Source organism: Acartia tonsa, chromosome 10, assembly GCF_053477335.1.
Source record: "Acartia tonsa isolate MP-2025a chromosome 10, ASM5347733v1, whole genome shotgun sequence".
Classification (NCBI taxonomy): Eukaryota; Metazoa; Arthropoda; class Copepoda; order Calanoida; family Acartiidae; genus Acartia; species Acartia tonsa.
Window position 1 is genome coordinate 30,638,265 of NC_137269.1, and position 24,737 is coordinate 30,663,001.

The window sequence follows — 24,737 nt, forward strand, 5'->3', positions numbered from 1 at the left end:
AAAATACGACGAAACCTACTTCTTCTCTTTCTTTCTATAATCCATAAATTCTTATTAGAAGAATCTACTAGTGAGGCCTAGAGAGAATTTAAATCTTATCCTTTTGATACTGTGAGGGGTAGGCTCACGGGATCTACCGCCAAAACTTTCAATTTAAAAATTATTTTTTTGCAGGGTATGGAACCTTTGAACACAACCCCCTTGAAGAATTCCATCACTGGTTGTTCTTCAATCCCCGCCTCCCCCACTTACAAACTGAGAACCCCATCTGGTGACAGCATACCATTGAAAAATAAACTTATGGCCATAGGTAGGGTCTTGTTTTAATCTGTTGTTACTAGAAGCCTCTAGGGGCAATTAAGGTAGGAGGGGGAAAAGTCGACCTCATCCCATTTTAAATTTGAGTATCAAATGAGTAAAAAATGGGGGGGGGGTGAAGACACCCTCCCCAAAAATAGTTTAAAACCTTCCCAGGACCTATAAAAAGCTTCACTGTAAAAGAGAACAATATCGGTTCAGCGGTTAGCGAGATCCTTCGGGACAGACAAAAAACGCTTACTACTTTATATATTAGGATTGTAGATGTCTGTCTGTCTGTCTGTCTCTTCTTCCATCTATTAAGTTCCTTTAGGAGCTACATGTTTTAGTTTTCGCTTTCCACGGATAATAAATTATAATCTCAGATTAAAATTAATTTCTTATATCTTTCATTAATCATTCTTAGTGTGCTTCTACGAACCTCCACGATTAAAAGGTTCAATTATTTGTTCTTTTCTTAGTTTGCATTAGGTTTTAAGCTGTATTAATTAAGGGATAATATCTTAGTTATTTTGCTAATTTGTATTAAAACATTTATAGGAATGGTCGCAGGTTTTTGCTATATTGGGGAATTTTTATCTAACAATTTTTGTGATTTGTAGAAGCATAAATATATTTCAACATACTTTTAGAACTTCTTCCTGTTAGTCAGGGTTATAGGGATAGGGTTTTACAATAGAAGATAAATCATTATTCATTTGGAAGATATTTTGTCTTACAAACTTCAAACTTGTTGATACCCCCCCCCCCCAAAAAAAAAATGAAAATTAGGACTCAAAAAGAATTTTCCCTTTATTCCTGGTGCTAATACTAACAAACTAAACTCGTTAAAATGTTGTAATTTTTTTACACCACCAAATGTTTGGGGTAAAAATTGTTTCCCTTCCTTTGTTTCTAGTGTTTTCACAATATCGATAATTTTTAAATGATACCTAGCGAGTCCATTTTTAACACTTTTTTGTATGAAATGATACGATGTATAACAATTAAATTTCATGAAATTCTACGCAGAAAATAGCCCAAAACCTTACAGGATTAGTGCAAATATTTTTTTTATTGACTTGTCTGTCTTTTGATTTTTGAGAACTTCTCGATTACAAACATTAGATTTATTAGAAAAAAATATAAAAGAGACATTATTTTTGCAATTTTTATTTTTACGAAATACTATTTTTAGTCTTGATTGAAGTTACACAATTTTTTTGGCAAATGTATTTTAACAAATTATCCTTAAATTGTATTTAGAAAAAAAAACATTTTTAAAGAGTAAAGAAACTTAAGTTAGGTGCATTAAAAATCATGGGGAGTGTATTAAAATTTATGAATTAAATGGAATTATGTCTCTCCCTTCTTATTAAGCTTAAGATCTCAGTAACCGCTGGACTTAGGACTATTTTGATTATTAAGGATTATTCCTTAAAATGAAATTGATAATAATTTTCACAACTATTAGCCTCTAAATTTTGATTTTATTAAAACAATAAAATGTTGTTAATTTTTAGTGGAAAATATAATTAAATATTTGATTATTTATGTTGAACTGTTGTCCCTGCTTGTACTGACATAAACATGGTTTACAATAGTTGTAAATATTATACCTTATTATGTTACAACCAGTATTACAACAGGGATGCAACCATGCAAGATGAATTATTCTAAAAGTTCAATATTCTTGCGTAATCTTTCATTAAAGTCTTCATACGAGATCTAAACTGTATTCCCCCAAAACCCCCTTAATCACAGAAATGGCGAAGCTGCAAAAAATATACCCTACCAAAAAGATTTGTCTTTTATAGATTTTCTAAAATCATTGCCTTAAAATTTTCAACTTTTACCTAATAAAAACATCAAAATATTGAAAGAATTATTGGACTCTCTATTTTAGTTTTAATGTTTCTCCTTAACTGCAAAGTTTTCATGTTAGCAAAATGATGTAAATAATACAAAGTAATAATAATTACTGGGTTCTCTATTTTAAGAAAGCATAACATCATATAGGTCCCTTGATGGTTTTAGGCTATATTCATAGGATGGATTTAAGCTATTTTTTCTAGCTGATTTCTGCCCCTTTAAAACAGAGCCCCCTATATTATAGAGGCGGATTTGCTTGTTCCTATAAATAGTAACATATTATATAAAGTTTAGATTTAATTAATTTATCTAGCAAACAATCACCCTTTTGTTCCTAAAAAAATACGTCTACGTGCTTGATAGCTTTATTTTGGCGATTTCGACGGAACACCCTTCGTTCGTTAATGGGTATTGGGATTGAAACATGTCGTAATTTTGCGCCGTATTTGTCGATATTTTATGGGACTGCTTTACAGCCGAATCCGATCTTAAATGGATAGCTGGGTGTTTGTTCATTTCAACCAAAATAAAAAAAATACAGGCTCAAGTACCTTTTTTCCAAATAGAGAATTCAATCGTGTTATTGGATTGTTAGTTCCGAGCGGACAAACATAAAAAAATTACTACTTTATACGATAGATTTCCAAAGATCATTAAGTTGAATGAAACAATATATTTTACATCTTAGAAGTTACGTTAAGATCCCGATAACCACTGAACCAATTGAGTTCTCCATTTTAGAGAAGCTCCACTTAAGTCTTGATATGGTTTAATACTATTTTATTTTATTTCTAAATTATGGTCTTGGGATTGTTCTCTCTTTGCCGTCGAATACAAAGCCCTTATATGCAAGTGTCGAAACCACTATTATCTATAATACAAAGTAGAACGATGTCTGTCCGTCCGTCCGTCCGTCCGTTATGATCTCGGTAACCACTGAACCAATCGGATTCTACTCTTCAGGGAATATACCTACTGGTCCTGTGGTGGTTATAGGCTATTTTCTTGGGGGGGTGGGACACCCCCAAAAACAAAAAATCCCCCCCCCCCATTTTTTTGTAGAAGATTTCCTTGGTCCTTTTACGTATTTCGCCAATTAAAAAAATTTATCATCTCTTGGAGCAAGGCCCTTAGAGGCTAGTGTCAAAACCCCTAATATGTACTTATAAATTCTATCTTTTTTTAGGAAATACTATGGATGACCTGTCTATTAATGACTTGTATGAGAGTAAATCCAGGAAGTCGAGTGGTTTCTCTGACGGTGAAAAGTCCAGAAATTGCTCTGGCAACTCAATATCTCAGGTAAATGATGATAAACAAAATAACCCCGTCATTAGTTAAAATTATTGGTTGAAAAGTTAGAACACTACTAATTTGGAAACAAAAATTCACAATTCAATATTAGTACCAAAAGTTTATGTGTCAACATATAAGAAAACGTAGTTATAAAACATTGAGTACCAGTGTAATGTCCACCTCCTCCCTGCGTAATACCGTTTGGACCTTGAATGTAGAAAAGCTTCGCTCTTATTAAAATATGTGGATTCAGCGTTTAAACTGGAAAGCACACGACTCTAAAAGTCCTCTCATAAAACTTTTTTATCCTAATTTATTTCAATTCTTATTTTTGAAAAGTATTTTTTTTCTCTAAATATATTCTTTGCTGACGCAAAATCAGTAGAATAAGCTCATTAGTAATGTTTATTTTCTTTTTTTATAACTTAATCTTTAAAATCTTTTTAAAAAAACTTATTACTAAAGTTTTTAGAGATATGAATAATGAATACATTATAAAATTTAAATCTGAAATCCGTGAAAATTCAGATTAATCCTCCAATATTTTGACAAACCGATTTTTATGAAATATGCCTTGATTTAAAAATATTGGAGAATGTTTAATTTTTAGGGACTGATGAGTTCTGGTATACTGAGTTCTAACCCCGTGAATATTCCTGGACAAGATTCTTTTATCGACAGGTATAGCCAATTAAACGCTTAATTTTCCCAGGAATCTTAAGAAACAAAACAAAAATTTAAAAGTTAATATTTTATAATGCTAGAAGGCTGATTAAAAAAATATAAATTTTGGTTGTTAATGGGCTTTTACAACTTTTAGCGTGCAGTAAAATATTATTTTTTGCTACATCTTTCAACTTTTGCAAATATTTATCATTCTAGGAATGAAAGTCTACTCCTTGGCGGCCGGACGTCCGATCTTGGGGATTCCGCTGCGGCTGGCGGCTACCTGTCCGGCCTTAACAACACTCTTGGATTCCAGGGAGGTCTCTTCGACTTTGGACCTCAACAAAATTCTATAAAGGTAAATTATTTTTTAGGCAATCTTCATTTTGGCCATTTAAAAGTATTTAGATTTTTTTTAGGTTGTAATAAATATGGCCTAAAACCAGCAGAAATACGTCGGTCCAGCTGTTTTCGATACATTATTGAACTAACATAAAAATAATGTATGTATAGAATTTAAATTAAATGTAGTTTTACAATTTCCAAGAAAACTGAAGATGTTTTGAAAAGAGTTCATATTTATCCTTTGTTGAAGACTAAACAAAAATAAGATAATCTAAACTAAAATCAAATATTTTGGAATGGAATTGTTTAAAATCTAAAAATTAGGTTAAAAATTTTAAGACGTTGCCTTACAAAATTAAGATAATTTACTTAAGCCGTTTAGATTTAGAACTGTAATTTTTATTGTATTTTTAGCAAATTGTTTAAACCGTTTACTAAAATAGTAGTCCAAAAAAAATATTTTATGCCTCTAAGGAAAATTCGCTAGCAATTTTTTCAGCAAATAGGGAGAAAAACATCTTTTATACTTTTTGCTTGAAAATTTTCTTTGGTCATTAAAATAGTTTTATTTTGTTAAAAATAAGTAGAAAATTAAAAATCAAAATGTAAAATATACGTAATTTGTGCGTTTTAAATCTCAAATTTAACTTTCTGATTTTTATCAATTCTTGGCCAATTTTAGTTTAACTAATTTATGAGACTTGTACATTGAGTTTAATGGGGTTAATGGGTTAAATTCCCTTTTCTTCATAGATTTAGGGAGAAGTAAGTGTGCTATATAAGTAAAAGAAATCGCACTCTTATAAAAAGATTCATATCTTTCTATAAATTGTCATTTTAAACGGAAAGAAGAAACTCAAAGGGCGGAAATTGAATTTTTCAATAAATAAGAGACTTTATTAAAATAGTGTTTGACAGTTTTTGGGATGAAATTAATGGGAAATGGGAAAAAATAAAGAAATCAGACTTGGACAGAATGCTGGTCCCTTTTCCTTGGAATCATAAAAATAGTCCACTTATTTTTCCATTTATCCTAAACATTTTTAGATTTTAAATGTAAATAAGATAAGAAAAGGGTTGCTATGTCTATCTTTTAGCTTGATTTCTCTTTGAAAATCGATATATTATTACCTGGATGTTGTTCTTTATTAAATTGATACTCGCAAATGACTAAAATAACGATTCCCCCAATCCACCCCTTTACTCCATCCCCTCCCATCTTAACTGGAAGAACGAATTGACCAATAAATTTTGTCCATATTAGTGGATATTTTTTTATCCACTTATTCTATAATCCATTCTTTGAAATTGGCAGCTGTTTTAACAAGTTTATATCCCACATACAGTTTGATTTTTCCTAAAAGAAAATAAATTATTTTATTAAAAGCAGACATAAAAACTTATTAATGGGATAATTACACCTTCAAAAGTCTTTAAAAGTCTTTTTAATTGCATTGTTTTTCATCCACAAACTGGCTTTTATGATATCTTGACAATTCATATATGAGAACCGATTTCTCAAGATGTATTGATCATTTTGTATGACTAGTTAAGTAGTATTAATGCGTAAAAAAACAGCCAATGCTGGGAAGATTTTACAGAGAACCTAACAACAATATTATGGGCCATGTTTATTGTTTATCCTTTAATACAATATGATTTTGATCTTAACTGTTTTTAGGACGCTGAAATTTCTCGTCTCCGCGAGGAGCTCGGCGCGGCGAGGGCGAAGTTGTCAAGCTGGGAGGAGAGCATGATCCAGGCGAGGCAGGCCTGCGAGGCCTGGAAAAAGGAGGCGGCTATGGCCAAGCAGAAGGCGGATATGGCTATCAAGGAGAAAGATGCGGCACTCACCAAACTTAATGCACTGCAGAAAGAGGTATTTGTTATTTTGAATAAAATTCGTTGTAAAAGCTAATTTCTTTTTTATCCACCCTAAAGGGGGGGGGGGGGAGGGGGCAAAGTTGTCTTAAACCTTTGAGACCGATGGAACTTGGCCTTTATAGGCCTTAACATTTTTATTAGACAAATCCCTTCCATCTTTAAAGAAAGTCTAACAAGGACCTGCATTTCAGAATGAGCAGCTGAGCGGAGGGCCGTTGTTACATGGAATTAGACGGGTTTCTGACCTACCTAGCCTACCCCCACAGGTAATAATATTCATAAAACATTGTATCAGTTAGTGCTGGTGTTGGGTTTTGGAGCGTTTTTATTGGCGCTAAGGGAATCAATATAAACAGCTATTAATTTAAAAACACTTAAAAAATATGTCATATCATGTCTTGAAAAAAAAGCTATTTGTTGTTTTAACCATTATAATTCAAAGGAAACTTAATAGTCTTTTTTAAATAAACTTCTTGTTTAGGTCCTAAAGACTCTGGAATGGCAGCTGCGTAAGGACATTGGAGAAGTGGAAAGGGTCGCCAGGCAACAGCAGGACCAACAAATATGGATGGCTAATAACAGGTAATAATATGTACCTGGATAGTATAATAAATACAAGCCATGGAGAGAAAGGTAGTAAGCTAGATAGATAGAAAGAGATAAAGGCCAATCAAAAAAATATACACAAAAAAGAAAAGATATTGGAATTGAAAATAAAATAATATTGTAATAAACACTGCGTAGTAAAAAATACATACATTCATAAGAATAAGATTTACTTTCTGTTGTATAAAAACGCAATCATTGGGGCAATAAAAAGTTTATTATTCTATCTTTTGATTGACAAATACATCAGTTTTTAGATTAGATGGCTTAAATATGAATTTTTTGTATTGACCCCCGCACCCATAAAACAAAAGTTTGATATAAAAGTTACCTTAAATCTTAAAAAGTCGTTGTTTCTAATGACATGGGTAAAGAGTAAAGACGTTAAAGAAATTGATATAGGTATGATTTGCAAGTCAAGAACACTTAAAAGTTATATTTTTTAGGGTAAGTTTGTGATTATCTTATTGCTGATAGCCCATAAATGCAGTTATTTTTTATTGCTATTACTTTTGGTTATCTTTCATTGCAGCTAGATTTTCAAGTTCTGTTAAATGAAACACATTAAGGGTTAAGAAGATAAAGGGTTGATTATTAAACATTTGCAATGAATATAATAAGTAATATCACTCTTCTTTTCAGGGTAATGGAGAATGTAATGCCTGACTGGAGCATGGGACTGAACCTGCAGCCTCTCTATACAACAATGGGACAACAGTAAAACCACCATCTGTTGGACTAAATTTCAACTATAATCAACATGGAGGAGAAAAGGCATTTTATCATCAGTTAGCCACTTCAAATTATTGCAGAGGTGAAAAGGACATGTATTTATTTAGAATGCAGCTAAGAAAACACTGAAAAGAAGACGGAAATTTTTTCAACATGAATGGTTTTCTGCGAGCAAATAATCAAAATTTTGTTTGCAAGAAAAAAAAACCCAGCAATTTTACTTGAATTTATATTTTCCCCTGCTCCTCATGACCGCACCCCAAGCCAGCCTTTGTCCTTCACCCTTGACTCCTCCTTTACTCTAGATTTTTCAAATATTAATAATTATACCTAGTTAGTTGCAATTTTGAACATTTTATTAATAAATGTGTAGAATTATATTAATGATAAAGTACGCCACACTACCACAAGTAATAATCAAGCTTAATTACAATTATTATTATTATTGTATCTTTACATAGAAATTAGAAAAGTTTCATCAATATTTAGAAAATTAGATATTTCAAAGAAACCTTGCTTTTTTAATATTTCATAATGTTTAGTATAAATATTAATGTGGAGAAATAATTTAACATTTAATGCTGAAAATGCCAAAAAAAAGTTTTTTTATTCAATTATTCAGGGAGACACTAAATTCTCAATGTTTAATTAAAGCTAGCATTATAAAAATACTTGTTTTTCAAATGTACAAGTCAAAGATCTCTTAATTACCATGTCTCCCTTAAAAAATATTTTTAATAGTATATTATTATATACTTAAATAGTACACAATGTGTACTCTTTCAACTGACAGTGCCTGTGTATGGGCAGTACATACACAAACTATATGTAAACAATTGTATTGTGCTTTGTTCTTGTGTATGTACTCTGTAATATTCATTAACATCACAATATGTGTAACCAACAACTTTTTCGCGCCAAAAGTGAAATGAGCGGGTTTGCCGCGCAACAAATTTTGCGCAAAACTTTAGTTTTCGCGCCAAAAATAAAACTTGCATTGTTTGAACGTGCAACAGTGACTTTTGTGGTTACAGACAACAAAAATGTTGTTCTTGTTAAAATCAAATATTTTTTATTAGTTTTTTTAGATTTTTTTTGCATATATTAGCGAGTAGTTCTGCTTAGTTTTTAAAATACACACACACACACACACCAGCTTACAATTATAATCTTACTTTCATCATTATAATATTAAAAATAACACTTAACACATGTTATTAAATTACTGTAAGACGCTTTGTTCACGCCATTATACATAAAATATTATTTTAGTGTAGATTTAATGATAAGTTTTTTTTTAGTTATTATAGCTCTCTTTGATTTATTGAATTTACCAATTATTAAAATATACATTAAATAGTGAGAGAAAAAGGGAAACTATTTTTTTTTGTTAATAATTAAAATTAAAGATTTTATTTTTACTGATAATACTTTAGATTTCTTTATTATCCATGACAATTTAAATCAATAAAATCTTTAATTCTTTTATTTTAAAATAATACTGTTTATTATTTTAATTGAGATTCAGGGTATTTATTCTAAACCTTGTGTTCTTTTAGAATATGGATCCTTCATCTTGAATTCTTATTAACTGAGTTATCAAGTCTTTCAAAAGTAGTACACCTTAATGTACACTGTGTACTGAATGTACATTATGTACTCTCTGTTTCTCATTAATTTTTCTCTCTAGCACACACATACAATAATCTTTCATTATATTAAGTTATATAAATGTGTACTGTAAATAAAAAATAATATAGAGCTAGAAAATATTTGGCAATTATAATTTTTTTCTAAAAAAGTTGCTTATAATCTATATTTTTGGTAATTTGTGTGTTTGTGTAAAAGTGAGGTCATTTATATTCTGCCCTGTTCAATTTAAATAGTGTTTAAAGTATTGATATTAATATATTTTTGGCCATTTGTTATGACTGATAACATTTTTCAGTATTTGGCCTTTTTCTGTTAAATGTTTTGATAGATAGACTACAGTTTAAGGTTTTATTAAGTATCTTGCAAAATAACTATCAATGTCTCTACTGTAATATTACTTGTTAAAACCTTAAAATTGTAGCTTAATTTTCATAGTTTTTAAAATGAAAGACATGCTTCATAGTATTTGAATGTAAAGCAAGCGTTTTTTTTTCAATCTAAGAGTGAGTCAGTTTTTAAATGAAGTCAGCTTTAATAAGAAATTAATTTTTAATTGCATAGTCTTAAAAATAGTCAACAAGTGATAAAATTCATTAGAAATGGAATTTTTTTAGCTGCTTAAACAAATCAATTAAAGCTGGCTTAAAGAGCAATATTATGATCGTTTGAAAGAATAGTTTTTTTTTCTTCTAAATTTCTTAAAATAGTTCAAACTGTTTTATCAATATGAGCTTCCCCCGCCTTTCCCCCTAAATTAAACTTAAATATTCCTTTTTTAATTCCACCTTAAATATAATTTAAGTATTTGTATCCCTATCTCCTTTGCTTTTTCATTAGGTAGTTGAAATGAATTTATTATATACTTAATAATATTAAAATATACATACATGTTCTCAAGATGTAGAGTAGAAATTTGACAAGGTTGTTTCCATTTTTTTTTCATGTTAAATGCTTTATAGTTGATGAAGTGGGTGGAGATTTTTCAGTGTGGGATCATAGTTCAAGAACCTATTGCACTTTTAAAGCTTTTTCTTCTTAAAAATAAAATCCTCTTACACTTTTGATGGTCACAAATGGATTATAATTTTATAAATATTTAATATAGTAGATACTTGGATTACGAGATCTAAACAATTATCTCTCCTCTTTCATTAAAAAAAATTAAATCTTAGCCAAGCTTAAATAGAGATTTTTCTTCTGTAAAGCACAACCTTGCTTTTTATATAATAATATAACAAGGATGACAACATCCATAAAAGCGAAGCACTGAAACGGTAGGACAAACGGACATTAATACTTGTATAGTGTCTGAACTGAATAATCAGAATATAAAAGTATAAGATTTGAAGCAAAATTGTAAGTAAATTTGTTGAAAAACTGCTTGATACAGGATAATGTTTATGGACATACTTACATCTTTAGGGCTTGATTATAGAGTTGCTTCGCTTAAAATATTGTTCTTTGTTGTCCCAGGAATCAATATACCAAATATCAGATCAAACGGATAATTAAATCATATAAAAATTTGTTGTTAAAAAAGTAGAAAAATCAACATGTTTAAAATGGACGTACGGACATTCTGGAAATGATTATAGAGTTGCTACGCTTTCTAAATCGTACCTAACTATTACAGGAATTACCATGCAAAATTTGAAATCGATAGGACAATTCTAACATGCCTAAATTAACGAAAAAAGCTATTTAAAAAAGTAAAAAAATCAACATGTTTAAAATGGACGTACGGACATTTTGGTAATGATTATAGAGTTGCTACGCTTTCTAAATCGTACCTAACTACTACAGAAATCACCATGCAAAGTTTGAAATCGATAGGACAATTCTAACATGCTTAAATTACTGAATAAAAGCTAACTATCTCGGACGGACGGACGGACGTACGGACGGACGGACGGACGGACGGACGGACCGACCCTAATTATAGAAAAGCTTCGCTTTTAAAAATAGCTTCTTTAAAATTTAGGGTTCCTTAATGTTTAATATAAATAGAATTATTAATAAAAATGTATTTAAACTTTGCTATACTAGAATAGAACCCCATTCTTACTAAAATTAAAACAAGACAAATAAAAATTATTTTTGTTTTTAATTTCCTCAAAAAAAAAGAAGATAATAATCTGCAAACCGACCCAATAGAATTACACTACCTCAAAATTTTCAATTAAAAAAATTTAAATAATTGTTACTCTGGTTATTATTATAATTATTAATCATGTTCTTGTTTTTTTTTCTTACATATAATATTTTTTTTTAATTATTGGCTTTGAATTTTTATGGTTAAAATACATGTTTTTATTGGTGGTACAATAATGTTGTAGGTATCTTTCCTTTTATAACAATCAATAGATTTTCAAATTCAAAGTCTTTTTTTATATGTACATTGTATTTTTTGTTTAGGTTTTTTTCTTTCACTTGTTTTTATTTAGTTTTTGAAATCATGTAAAATTCTCAGTATTTTTGTTTAACATTTAAAAAATATCATTTGGACAACAAAAATTGGCTTTAAAAATGTGTTTCTTTCATTATTATTATTATAAATGTCTCAAATATATAAAGTTTCATGTCCTATAAGAAATATATTTACTCTGGTGTTTAAAACAAAATTATATTAAAGTAGTACATATTTTGCTTAACTATTATCTTAATGATTTTAAAACTTTTCCATCCAATTAAGTGTTTTTTTTCCCCAATATCAAGACATTTTTATTCCATTTTTCCGGTGATTTTTAGAATAAATTAAAATTATTTAGAAAAAAATTAATACTTAATGATTTTGGGAAAATTTAGCTACAAATTCACGTTTTAAAATCATTAAGATAATAAATATAATATTTAAAATCTAGGTGTTTAAAGAAACATAATAAAAAAGGTTTAAAAAATTATTAATTACATTATTATTATCATTATTATTAGTCACCACATTATTATAATTATTATTACAGTAACTTTTTCCGAAATAAATTTTCAGAAATTGACATGTTTTTATTTTTCTTTGTTGTTTTGATGGAGTTTCTATGTACAAGGAAAAGATAATACCTAAGAATAGGTATTACCAAATGAAAACAAGGATTACACATCCATAATAGGGTGGGTCGATTTGGAAATCTTTTTCTGAGACCAAAGAGGGGAACTGCAAATGATTTTTATGAGTATAATACACCTCTGGATGATTAAAAATTTATCCTAAGTCTTTTTGGTGCTCCCAGGAAAGGCATTAAGGAGTAGAATCAGGAACTTTTGACCGTTTCAAAAAATCTCTTTCCTAGCCTTAGAAAACCTCAAAAAAACCTCTACAAATTGGACAATTCTCAATAAACCTTAAAAAATTATGTTTTTTTAGTCATTTCTAAGGCTAGGAACGAGATATTTTGAAACGGACAAAAGTTCCTGATTATACTACTCAAGGACTTTCCCGGGAGCACCATGAAGCCATAGTTCTGATTCAATAAATTTTTTACTCTTTAGCTGTACAATTGTATGTCTGGTCGTTGGTAAATAAAGGGTAAGGAAGCGAAATATGACTTTGACTGACTTATAGTCGGAAATACATTATTAAACTGGGAAAATGCACAAAAAATTTTAGCCATCTAGCACTAATAGCAACTGAGATAAAAGTGGAAAGGACTTGAATGTCGTCTTTGCATATTTTTTATCAATCAAATACATGTTTAAGTGGTCGCATTCTAAATCTCAATTTTTTAAAAGTCATTTTCGCTCAGAAATTTTATTTAAGTTAGTTTCATCTGTTGCACATCCCCTCTTTTGTCTAATTCCGATATGAACCCACCCTAATCCATAAAAGCGAAGCTCTTAAACGGTTGGACAAACGAACAAGAAAACTGAAAATTAAAACATAATTCTAAACAAAATTGGGGTATAGTCCTTTCCACGACATCCCTCCATAAGGAGCGATTCTTCGTATTTTTCACAGTAGCTTTTCTCCTATTTCTAGCCCCTGCGGGGGGCTCTAACCCTGCGGGGCCAATTACCTAACCCCGTGGGGCAATCACCTAACACAATATAACCTAACCTAACCTAAAATAACCTATAAAAAGCCATTTAAAAAATACGAAGAATCGCTCCTTATGGAGGGATGTCGTGGAAAGGACTATACCCCAAAATTGTACACACATTAGCCGCAAAATCGCGTAGATGCAGTAAAAAGACTTAATTTCACTTTTGGATTTGATTATAGAGATGCCTCGCTCGTACCTTCTTGTCCAAAAAATCGTTATTTAAAAAATCAAATAAATAGGAAAAGTAAAAAATGGTTATGTTTTAAATGAACTTTAAATAGGCTTTCTGTTAACAATGAGAGAGTTTCTACGCTGTTATAGAAATCATCATGTAGAGTTTGGAATCAATAGGACAATTCTAACATGACTTTAACTAAAGACTAATATTAGAAAAAAAAATATTTGAGTTTGTAATAAAATGTCGAACATCAGGTAACTATATTATCTTAAGACAAACCTGTAAAAAAAAAGGTAAAACCACGAAACCTCGACAAATACTTTAGTAGATTTACTGTTTGTTACTAGTATATAAAGTACTAGTTGATTTGCCCCTAGCCTCTAGGGAAAGGCGGGGGGTGTCAGCTTAAATAGCTTAAAACCACACAAAGACTTTTTAAAAGCATCCACAAAAAGTACAACTTATTCGGACCAGCAATTTTCTAGATCTTTAGCGTCAGACAAAAAAGCCTTGCTTCTTTATATTATAGGATGATCTCGTCAGGTATAAGGTATAACCAACAAGTAAATTAAATCTAAAATAATATTTGGGGGGCAAATGGAATGGTCGTCCATTTTACTATGTGTAGCTGAAAACCAAGTATAGGTTTTGCGAATTTTTTCGAATTAATTTCGTTATTGGTATAAGCGGCTCAATACCAGCTGAGTATCCATGTGGATATTCAGCTACTATTGGGGTCATTTTTGGTTACTCAGCTACCATTGGGAAAATGTGTGGATATTAAACTACCATTGGGGGAAAAAAGTTTTTTTTGTTTACTTTTTTGTTGATTTATGCATGTTAGAATAGCCCTATCGATTTTAATTTGGGAAGCGTAGCAACTATTATATAATAATATCGTGGCTTTAAAAAACTATTGGATTATTAGCCATGTAGATTATTCATTTTAAAAAGCGAATTTTTTTTATAATAAGAACTATGCTTCTGTCCGTCCGTCAATTTCAAAATTGGCGTTATGATTCTTGTGAAGCACATTATAAAGAACGTAATTACCAACAAATCAAATTGATTATTGTATGCCCAACTACGCTTTTAATGATTTTTTCATCCTTGTTTTAAAGTGCAAGGTGCTTTAAGTGAGTGGAGATTTTTCAGCTTCTTTGAACAACTTAAATTTAAGACAAGAACATACGTGGAATGATCTTTATCTAAATGGTATATATTATTTATGAGTTTGAGGATATCTATTTTATGGAATACTGATGCTTATTACGATAAGGTACAATATTATAAGCGAAGCATCTCAAAAATCAAGTCCTAAAAATGTCAGTATGTCCTTAAACAGTAGCATATACTTAAGCAGTTTTGCAACAAATTTACTATAGTTACAATAATTTTATACAGACTTATGCATTATTATCCTGTTAATGTTAGTTTGTCCTTTCATTCAGAGCTTTGCTTTTAAGGATTTTCAATATTTAGTTTCTTAATCTGTATTAAAGTTAAATGATAGTTGTGAATTGCTTGCATTAATGTGCTTTATTGTCATGGGAATCAGCAGTATGAAAAGATATAATGAAAATACCAATAGGAAACTATTGTGGATATTCAACTACCATAGGGGAAAAGTGTGGATATTCAACTACTCTTGGGAAATATGCGTGGATACTCAGCTACTATTGGGGAATTTGTGGATACTCAGCTGGTATTGAGCCGTATAAGCTGTAATCTCGTAGACGGATGGAAAACAGGGACGCTTGGGTTCATTTTGGTCCGGTTTTAGTACATTTTGGAAATATTTAGTTAACTGTCAGTCCTTCTATTAAATAAATGATTGCAGAAAATCCATGGAGGAAGGGAACATAACTCAATTATACTGGTTTTATTATAAACATGCCCTCTTTTTCTTACTCGAAACATTTGGTTCCTTGATTGGTTGGTTATAAGTGGCAATGTCCAAACTTTTCAACCAATAGTTTAAGTTAATACATATAAACTAATCGTCAATTGTCTTGTCTCAAAAGATCTCTATCTTCTTACAGTAAGCTTTACCCACAACAGTTACTGAGCTAAGGAATTAGATATTGTTTTTTTTATTAAACGATGGGGACCAGTATAATTTCCAATCCAATGTTTCTTACCCCAAAATAAAATTCTTTCTAATATGACAACTTTTGAACTCTATATATATATGATACTTGTTAGTAATAATTGAAGCAAAACTTCTCTAAAATAAATAATAGTTTTAAGGTCTGCAAGTCCATTTATTTTCAGTATTGATAAAGTATGCAGCTATAAAACGGAGGAACTGCATACTGGCGCTGAGTTCGGCGATGGCGTTGCCGCGGCGGTAGATCAAAAAACAGATTTTGGCGGCCTATCAATGACAGAGTCGGTGTTTTGTTTGGGTGGTGGTTAACATTTTATTACTGACTCTAATACATTCTAATGAGCATTTATATACAAAAATAATACAACAAATATACATAGAATAGATAGATAGCAGGATGTCCGTGTGTGGTGATGGAGGATATAGAGGGTTAAGTTGGTTGGCCGCGGCTGGGAGCTGTGTAAATGGCGTCGAAGGTTAAGCTTCTAGGGAAGAAATATGGAAGGGCAGAAAAATAGCCCAAAACCAAACCCAGACTTTATGAAAATGGAATAGACTAAAACCATCCCGGGATCTTTAAGAAGCCTTACTGTAAAGAAGAACCATATCGGTTCAGCAGTTAGCGATATCTTTCGCCACAGCTTACTGTTTTATATGATAGGATTATGATTTTGCTTTCCAATATTTTGTTTACTTTGCATGAACGGTGACATGTCAGATAAGTCTAACTACTCCCAATTACAGGCAGGGATGTAGCACAAGTATTCAATAATTTTAAGTCATTTTACAATAGATTAATTACAATCTGGAACGATAGGAAAATGATAGATAAATTGATGTACAACCCAAATGATGATATACAAAATTATCTCTTCTGTAGATTACAATTAGTGGTTGAAACATCTGGACACTCAACTCAATGAACCAATCAATCAAAATTTAATGAAAGTCCTCAAAATTGTTAAGCCAGCGAATAAGAAAACGTTATTATAAACTTTGGGGACTAGTGTGACAAATAGCCCAATGTCCTATCCCTCTTAGATAAACAATAAATCCACATAAAATGACCCCAATTCTGTAGCTTAAAACTATTGGTGGTAAAGTTAGAACGCTGCTAAATTTGGCAGGCAGATTTTTTTACCCCCTACTGACCCTGTGCGTGCATACCAACTGAGATAAACAGTAAACACCCCTAAAAAGACGTGTATAAATAACATGATTTTTAAAAATAAAATGTCCTAATATATGTTACTGTCCTTTATACAGCCGTAGCTCAAAATTACACCCACGCATATTTCAAGCACAACATTTTTAAACCATCTAAATTAAACCATCCTATATACTATAGTAACTGGATGAATGTGTGTCCGTATGTATGTACGCTGAGATCGCGAAAACGGCTGTTCTGATCGTTCCAAATTTTCAGGGAAGTTTTAGGCTATTTGGAGGGTGAAAAGATATTTGATATCCCCCTACGAGAGGTCCCTCAATTTACCACCCCCCCCCCCTCCCCCAATAGAACAAAATCACTGCCACATGGAATATTTTTTTTCTATTTAGAATTAAAGAAAATTAGAATAGTGGAAGCGTTGTGCTTTGATTGTACTTCTTTTCAATTAACTAGTTGCTTCGCCCCTAGCCCATATTGCAGGGCGATAGAGGTCAGGAAAATAGCCTAAAACCATCTTAGGACATTTATGAAGCTTCTATGAAATATAATTTTACAACCAATTCGGACCAGAATATTTGCAAGATCTTTTGCATCAAACAAAAAATATCTTATAGAATAAAATCTTTTAAAAATTAAAATGATGATTAAAAATGTTGTGCTTTTATGATAAAACAGGTGGTTATATTTTATCTCAAACTTTGCAAAACCAATCAAAAAGTGAGTAGCCAAGATGGAATAATTGGACCGCTAGTTTTGAAGAAAGGCTACTCTTTAACTAACCCTGTCTGTTGGTCCGCTTGCTGTATGTCGGTGGGTTTGAAACTCTGCCCAATGTTAAGTCGTTAAATCGTTAAAGAAGAGTCATATGCTGCTGCAATGTCAGATGCGCGACTTTAATAGTTAGATAATGGGATAAAGGTCGTACAATTAAAAGTCGGTTGACTGTAAAGCAATCAACTCTAATACAAAATTAATATTTAAATTAGCTCTACAGTAAGCGTTTGTGTATTTGCACTGGCCTGTAAAGTATTACTTGGCGTAATTTACGAGAATCCGCGTAGAAAAACTAAGACAGTCGGCGAGCATATGGAATTTCCCAATTATAGAACAGCTAAGTTTCGTTATTTGTAGTACAAAGTAGAGCGATGTCTGTCTGTCTCTCTGTCTTTTTGTTTGTTTGAATGTTTGTTTGCGCCAAATGCTCGCTAACCGCTGAACCGATCGGGTTCTCCTTAACAGGGTTCCTTCTTATATGTCCCTTGAAGGTTTTTAAATGTTTAAGGGGAGGGTACAACCACCCTCCCAAGATAAATAAAGAGAACATAATTTCCCCCACCCACTCGAAAAATAAAAAAAAAATCTAAATGGGTTTTGGGAATTAACTCCCACAGGGGGCGAAGCCGCTTGTTATCATATATTGTAAATAGAAATGTATTTACTATACATGAATTGGTTCTCTATTTAACTACATTAAATTATACTAAAATGAAGAAACATATGTTTGCGTGCACGCTCTCTCTCTCTCTGTTGTGTTGCTAGAGAGTGTATGTAAACTTTACGCTTTTACCCCTTACACACACAGCATATACAAACACCGGTTCTACGTAGAGTTGCAGGTATTAAGAGCAACTATAGGCAAGCAAATTTATAAATGACACTTAAACAAATTTCTTCTATACACCATACAAACCACAGTATTGATAGAGGTAGTAATTAGATCAAGAATGGCGCTAAATGGAACTTAAATGTGACCTAAGACTAAAGAAGCAGCTTATGTTTTTTAGATAGATCCATAAAATTGCATACCAAATACATATTGTTAATTAATTGTAAAAGTCTGTTTCTTCTTAGTTAATTTTTTTAAATTCTATTTCGGTGAACATGGCACCCTCTTCAGTCTAAATGACATAAATCATATTAATTTAACTTTATATAAAAAGATAAGTGAAACTTTAAAGGCAAAACTATTGTTTGAAAAGGAAAAAGAAATAAATAATAATACAAATTGTTGTTGCTCTTCCATATTGGGCTAGGAAATGTTAGTCAGATATGGGACGGGTACATATTAATCACATTTGTTCATAAATTATGTTAGTAGAAACATAGTTACTCTACTTTATAATCATGTTTATTAATATAAATTAAGCATGATTTTTGGTTACCATATTGGTCTTTAAACTGATAGTCTTATAGAGGGAAGATAACATATTTGTACAAAAATTATGAGAGCAGACTTTTAGTGAAGTGTTAGTTAGATATGGGAACATATGAAACATAATCGCTCATTAATTATGTTAGCAACAATGTAGATGCTCTTTCCATTTAAATATATATATACTGTAGTCAAAACTAGAATAGGCATGGTTGTAGTTGCTCTGTCCCTATTGGGCTATGAAGTGTTAGTCAGATTTGGGTACATATTAAACATAATTAAAAATTATGTTAGCAGAAATGTAGTTGTTCTTTCCATTTAATTATATATATTCTGAAGTCAAAACTAAAGTAAGCGTGATTGTAGTTGCACTGTCCATATTGGGCTATGTAGTGTTAGTCAGGTATGGGGCGGTGAACATCTTTTTATAAATTTTAGTTCAGTTGTGACTTTTAGAAGTTGTGTTACACAATGTTATGTTAGAATTTATAAATATATTAACATATTAATGAATGATTTTCTAAGATATTAGTTTAAATATATATTATAAATACACATAAAAACAATAATAATAATACTAAAAACATGAATTAATTATTGCATAGCTATCAAGTAAATAAATGAAATAACAAGGAATACAATATCCATTAAAATTACTAACAACATTCTAAATATTGAAATAAAACACCCTTCTGTCCGTCCTAATTGGAAATATTATTATCAGAGGTGCTAATAAAGATAGATGGGTGGCTAAGTTTCTCTGAATTATAAACATCTACTTGTAATAACTCAGCTCATACCAATAACAAAATTAATTTGGAAGAAAATCACGAAACCTATACGTGTTTTAAAGCTGTCGTTGGGGGGCAACATATCGTAAAATTGACGACCTCTCCATTTGCCCCCCAAATATTATTTTAGATTTATTTTGCTTGTTGGTTATACCTTATTCCTGGTAATAACTTACTTCGGGGTAGCTTTTGTGAGCATTTCATATTAAAATAAGCATCCAGTATATAATTTATTTATATGGTCCGTTAGTCTGTCGGGCATTCACAAAAGATTCCTGATTTTCTTTCTAATATCATCAAGTTCTCTCTCTCTCACTCTGTCTTCTCTCTCTCTCTCTGTCTCTCTCTCTCTCTGTCTCTCTCTCTGTCTCTCTCTCTGTCTCTCTCTCTCTCTTTCTCTCTCTCTTTCTCTCTCTCTCTCTCTCTGTCTCTCTCTCTCTCTGTCTCTCTTTCTCTCTCTCTGTCTCTCTCTCTCTCTCTCTGTCTCTCTCTCTCTCTCTCTGTCTCTCTCTTTCTTTCTTCTCTCTCTCTCTTTCTCTCTCTCTCTCTCTCTCTCTCTCTCTCTCTCTTTCTCTTTCTATTTACCAACCAACACTAAAACCAGTAGAGATGCTTTGCTACAAAAATATTTTTAGCATTTGCGATATCCAAATATGGAGCTAGTAATGCCAAAGTTGTCAAATGTTTTCCTTAAATGTAAAAGAGGTCATTAAATTTTTATCTTTTGATTTTTGAAGCAATGCTTTTTAAAACAAACAAATTTAAGATTACAATGTTTGAAATTATCTGAACCAAAGTATTAAAACGCGCTATGGACAATTTAGACGATACTGCTAAACCTAAAAGGTAAAAGAACTTGAATTATATACTACTAGCGGCTACGTCCCTAGAGGCCTCTATTCCTAGCTTTGTTGTATGAATAAAATATTAATCCTTTACGTTTGAATGTAAAAGTAATGGAACCTACACATTTTCGTATTTTTTAGATATTTTTATATCAATTTATTTAATTTTACTTTATTCTCATATTTTTTGGAACTTACCTCTTTTAAAGCCATATTAACTTGCAATGCTGCGCAACCAATAGACGTAATTGTCCTTATTTTAAATTTTTATTTTTATTGTTTTTTTTCTCGTTTTTAGGCGCCAATGGAATAGTTTTTCAAATGAAAGGTAACATCAAAATTTGTGAATGGTATTCTTATATTTTTTTGTAGTGAAGCTATTCTACAACTTACTTTTTCAGTCCGTTTGAAAATACACAGCTGAAATTTTTGGTGATGATTCTGTATGATATTGAGCATCCAGTATACAATTTACTTGGTCCGTCAGTCTTTCGGTCATGCTTCAAAGAGATTCTCATTTTAAATCCATGTTTTTTTTTGCTTCCCTCTTCATTGATGTTGGCATCCATTTTTGTCAATAATTTTTATAGGCCAAATTCTAAATTTTTCCAAGACTATCCTTTTGCCTATGTTGGGTCCCATGATAGTTTCACAGCTACTCCATAATTCGAAATGTCCCATCTGTCCGCTTGTATTTCTTTCCGTTAGAAAATCACGGGGTAAAATAATATTTTTTGCTACTATTCAAGATAGACGGCTTAGATTAGAACTTGATTTTTTGAGTTTCTACTTCTTTATATATTGTACTAGTGGCTACGCCCCTAGAAGCCTCTAGGGTTTCTTAAGTGGGTGGTTGGGGGAAGTCAATACACCCTATTTTTAGTAGCGAAGCTACTCTATAATTTGAAAATTCCGTCTGTCCGTATGTCCGTCTTAGTTTGGGGGAAACGTGATTTTCTCGGCTCCTATAAAAGTTAAAAGGCTGAAATTTTTTGACAACATTCCCATTATCAAGGAGCACAATTAACTATAAAACATCAATTTTAGCAGGTTTTAGGCTATTTTTGTATTTTTCACATTTTTCTCCATATCTTTGGTGTTTATGGTCCGTTTTTTTTTAATTTTTGTAGTTAAAAATATCAAAATTAAATTTCCCGTTGTTCTGAGCATCCAGTATGTAATTTACTTTGACCGTCAGTCTGTTAGTCATAGTACTGGAATATAAAAACAAATGTTGAAAAGGTTTCGTGATTTTTTCCTAATATACATGCTTTTGTCAACTAATATCTAAATTCTTATTTAATTGTTTATGCTTCGCTACTTATGGATGTTGTCATCCTTGTTAATTTAAGTTTTATAAAGAAAAAGAAAAAAAATTTGTTTGGGGGTCATTTTTTATTAAGGGAAATTTTTTTGGGGGGTTGTAAAATTATCAACCTTTCCTTTGGCCTATAAAAAGCTTAACTGTAAAGGAGAACCATATCGGTGTAGCCTTTAGCTAGATCCTTTGATAGAGCCAGAAAAACACATAATAGATAAATGAACATCTGCTAATTAATTCACTTTGTTCGTTCGACCATATATTATTTTTTGTGCTTCGCTGCTTATATATTTTGTCATTCTTGCATTTTTAGGAGTTTGACCTTTACTAAATTTGAGCGGTCACCCAGCCTGAGAAACGAAAATAAAGTGTTTACTAACAGCGAGGGATTGAGGTTCAGTGATATTACAAATAACAAGGCATTTTATTCAAGCTTCTCTTCCCCAAAGCATTAAGTATTATCTTAAACAAAGATGACAACATCCATAAAAGCGAAGCTCTGAAACGGTAGGACAAACGGACATTAACACTTGTATAGTGTCAGAACTGAATAATCAGAATGTAAATGAATAAGAGTCAAAGCAAAATTGTGAGTAAATTTGTTGAAAAACTTCTGGATACAGGACAATGTTTATGGACATACTTACATTTTTAGGAGTTGATTATAGAGTTGATTTGCTTATAATATTGTACTTTGTTGTCCTAGGAATCAGTATACCAAAAATCAGAACAATCGGATAATTAGATCACATAAAAATTAGTTGTTAAAAATGTAAAAAATCAACATGTTTAAAATGGACGTACGGACATTCTGTTAATGATTATAGAGTTGCTACGCGGACCGATCCTAATTATAGAAAAGCTTCGCTTTTAAAAATTACCTTCGAGGTTGAGGTGATGCTTCGGGAACTGGTCCTCTCCACGTCATCTAAAAAATACTCCAGTGTAACTCAATCATAACCCAAAAGACAATGCAACCCTTTGATTTCACGACCTCTTTCTGGATGTCTTGACTGTGCAAAGTAATACTCAAACCTATCACCTTCCTCACAACGAATGGCATAACACATATAGTTTTAGATTAAATTTATACAGCATGAGGTTTCTTTGAAATTGCGTATAGTGTCCAATAAGAAATGACGTCATACAATACAAATGACCAATGATAGGCCAATATACATTGTAATTTACCAATGGTAAAGTGAATACTGGCATATAATTGGTCATTTGTATAGTATGACGTCATTTTTATAGGACACTATACGCTGTTTCTGTTTCTTTTTTTTAATGAATTTGAAGGATGACTGGGGGGGGGGGGGGGTTGAATAAATTGTTGAATGTAGAAGAGAGAAGAGGAAGATACTGGTGGAAGATATTATTCTGTCATCAATAGGAAGGCTTTTAATAATAATAAAGAGTAAACAAGGATGATAACATCTATAAAAGTTTTAAAAAACACAAATCCTTTTATTTTAAGTATTAAGGTTTTTGTTTGTTTATTCGTTAAGATCTCAAAATTTATGAAAATATATAATGCTTTCAATTTAAGGGAAGCTTTATATATTTATAGGCTATTTAAGAAATATAAATCTTAGGATGGTTTTAGGCCATATTACTGTCCTTTTTCTCCAAGATGCTAGGAGCGCATCTGCTAGTTAAACTTCAAAATAAAAGTTTTTTTTTTCTGTCCGTTAAGATCTCTATTTCCACTCGACTGACAAATTTTAGGCCATTTTCTTCCCCTCCTTACTCCTTCGAATTTTCTTAAAGTTGCACTCCCCCTCCCCCCTCCCCCTAATATTATTTATTATTCACTGAATTATCAGATTAATTTAAAATTCTTTGATTGTAATTTTATCCTACAAGTTTTATTTACATTTAATAATATAATTTTACTTGAAGCAATACGTTTAATAAAAGGTGTTCAAACGAATCCACACAAAAAAATGAAGTAGAAATAGATTAAACTTGAATACAGAGTCCCTGGATGATAGGAGCGCATCCACTATTTCCTGTAGAATGTAGGTATTTTTATTTATCCGTTAAGATATCTCTAACCACCGAACTGATTAAGTTTCCAAATTTTCTTAGCTTTAAATAGGTGCCAGGGTGGTTTAAGGCCATTTTACTGTAAAATTTAAGTCGCAGGATGGTCTTGGATTTTGTTCTCATTAAACACAGAGGTGCAGCCACTAATATATCCTATTTTATAAAGTAGCAAGCTTTTTTGTCTGTAGCGAACGATCTCGCTAACCACTGAGCGATCAGGTTCCCCGTTAGATTGAAGCTTCTTGTAGGTCATGTGACGGTTTTAGGCTATTTCATTTATATTAAAAAAGTCCTTGTATAGTTTTAAGCTATTTTTCTGCCCTTTCTTATCCTTTCGAATATCCCTAGATACTAGGGTCGCAGACGCTAGTATATTATATTCTCATAACCCAAACAAAAGATAAATATTTGTTAAGCTTGGAGCGAAGCAACACTATAAGAAGCCCATGTACGTCAGGCCTGTAATTATACAATACAATGGAGACACCGTACAATCCACAAATATTTCACCAAACATCAGTAAAACAAGGATATCCATGGCGCAAAACAGGATAGCAGTTAAATTTTTTTAACCGCCAAGTATAATGTGTTAGTTTGTCTGTCAGTAATTCATATACATAATTTTGGATGTACTGAAATTTAGTTTCCAAAAGTGTACCTAGCTTCCGCGTCCTATCTCAATATTTGCTACTAGCTAAAAAAAAGCTTCCAAAAAAAAATCAAAATTTAAAAAAA

At 31.4% G+C, this 24,737-nt stretch overlaps 1 protein-coding gene and 2 long non-coding RNA genes across 4 annotated transcripts in view; all 3 read left to right on the forward strand.

Annotated features, from left to right (window-relative positions):
* Window positions 1–7,821, forward strand: part of unk (RING finger protein unk) — a 139,248-nt gene extending 131,427 nt beyond the window's left edge. For both annotated transcript variants that reach the window (XM_080174271.1, XM_080174272.1), the window contains 8 exons: window positions 175–310; window positions 3,356–3,471; window positions 4,076–4,146; window positions 4,348–4,489; window positions 6,158–6,355; window positions 6,552–6,626; window positions 6,842–6,942; window positions 7,609–7,821. In XM_080174271.1, coding sequence (XP_080030397.1) covers window positions 175–310; window positions 3,356–3,471; window positions 4,076–4,146; window positions 4,348–4,489; window positions 6,158–6,355; window positions 6,552–6,626; window positions 6,842–6,942; window positions 7,609–7,687 — 918 coding nt within the window. In that variant the 3' untranslated portion in view covers window positions 7,688–7,821. The remainder of the gene's footprint in view (window positions 1–174; window positions 311–3,355; window positions 3,472–4,075; window positions 4,147–4,347; window positions 4,490–6,157; window positions 6,356–6,551; window positions 6,627–6,841; window positions 6,943–7,608) is intronic.
* A 3,712-nt stretch (window positions 7,822–11,533) lies between these two features.
* On the forward strand, window positions 11,534–12,344 carry LOC145329844 (uncharacterized). The gene is made up of 2 exons (XR_013883141.1): window positions 11,534–11,982; window positions 12,213–12,344. It is a non-coding gene; the product is annotated as an uncharacterized LOC145329844 (long non-coding RNA).
* Window positions 12,345–20,545: 8,201 nt separating this feature from the next.
* LOC145329622 (uncharacterized) lies at window positions 20,546–23,369 on the forward strand. The gene is made up of 4 exons (XR_013882991.1): window positions 20,546–20,633; window positions 20,931–20,960; window positions 22,267–22,372; window positions 23,297–23,369. It is a non-coding gene; the product is annotated as an uncharacterized LOC145329622 (long non-coding RNA).
* The last annotated feature ends 1,368 nt before the right edge of the window (window positions 23,370–24,737 follow it).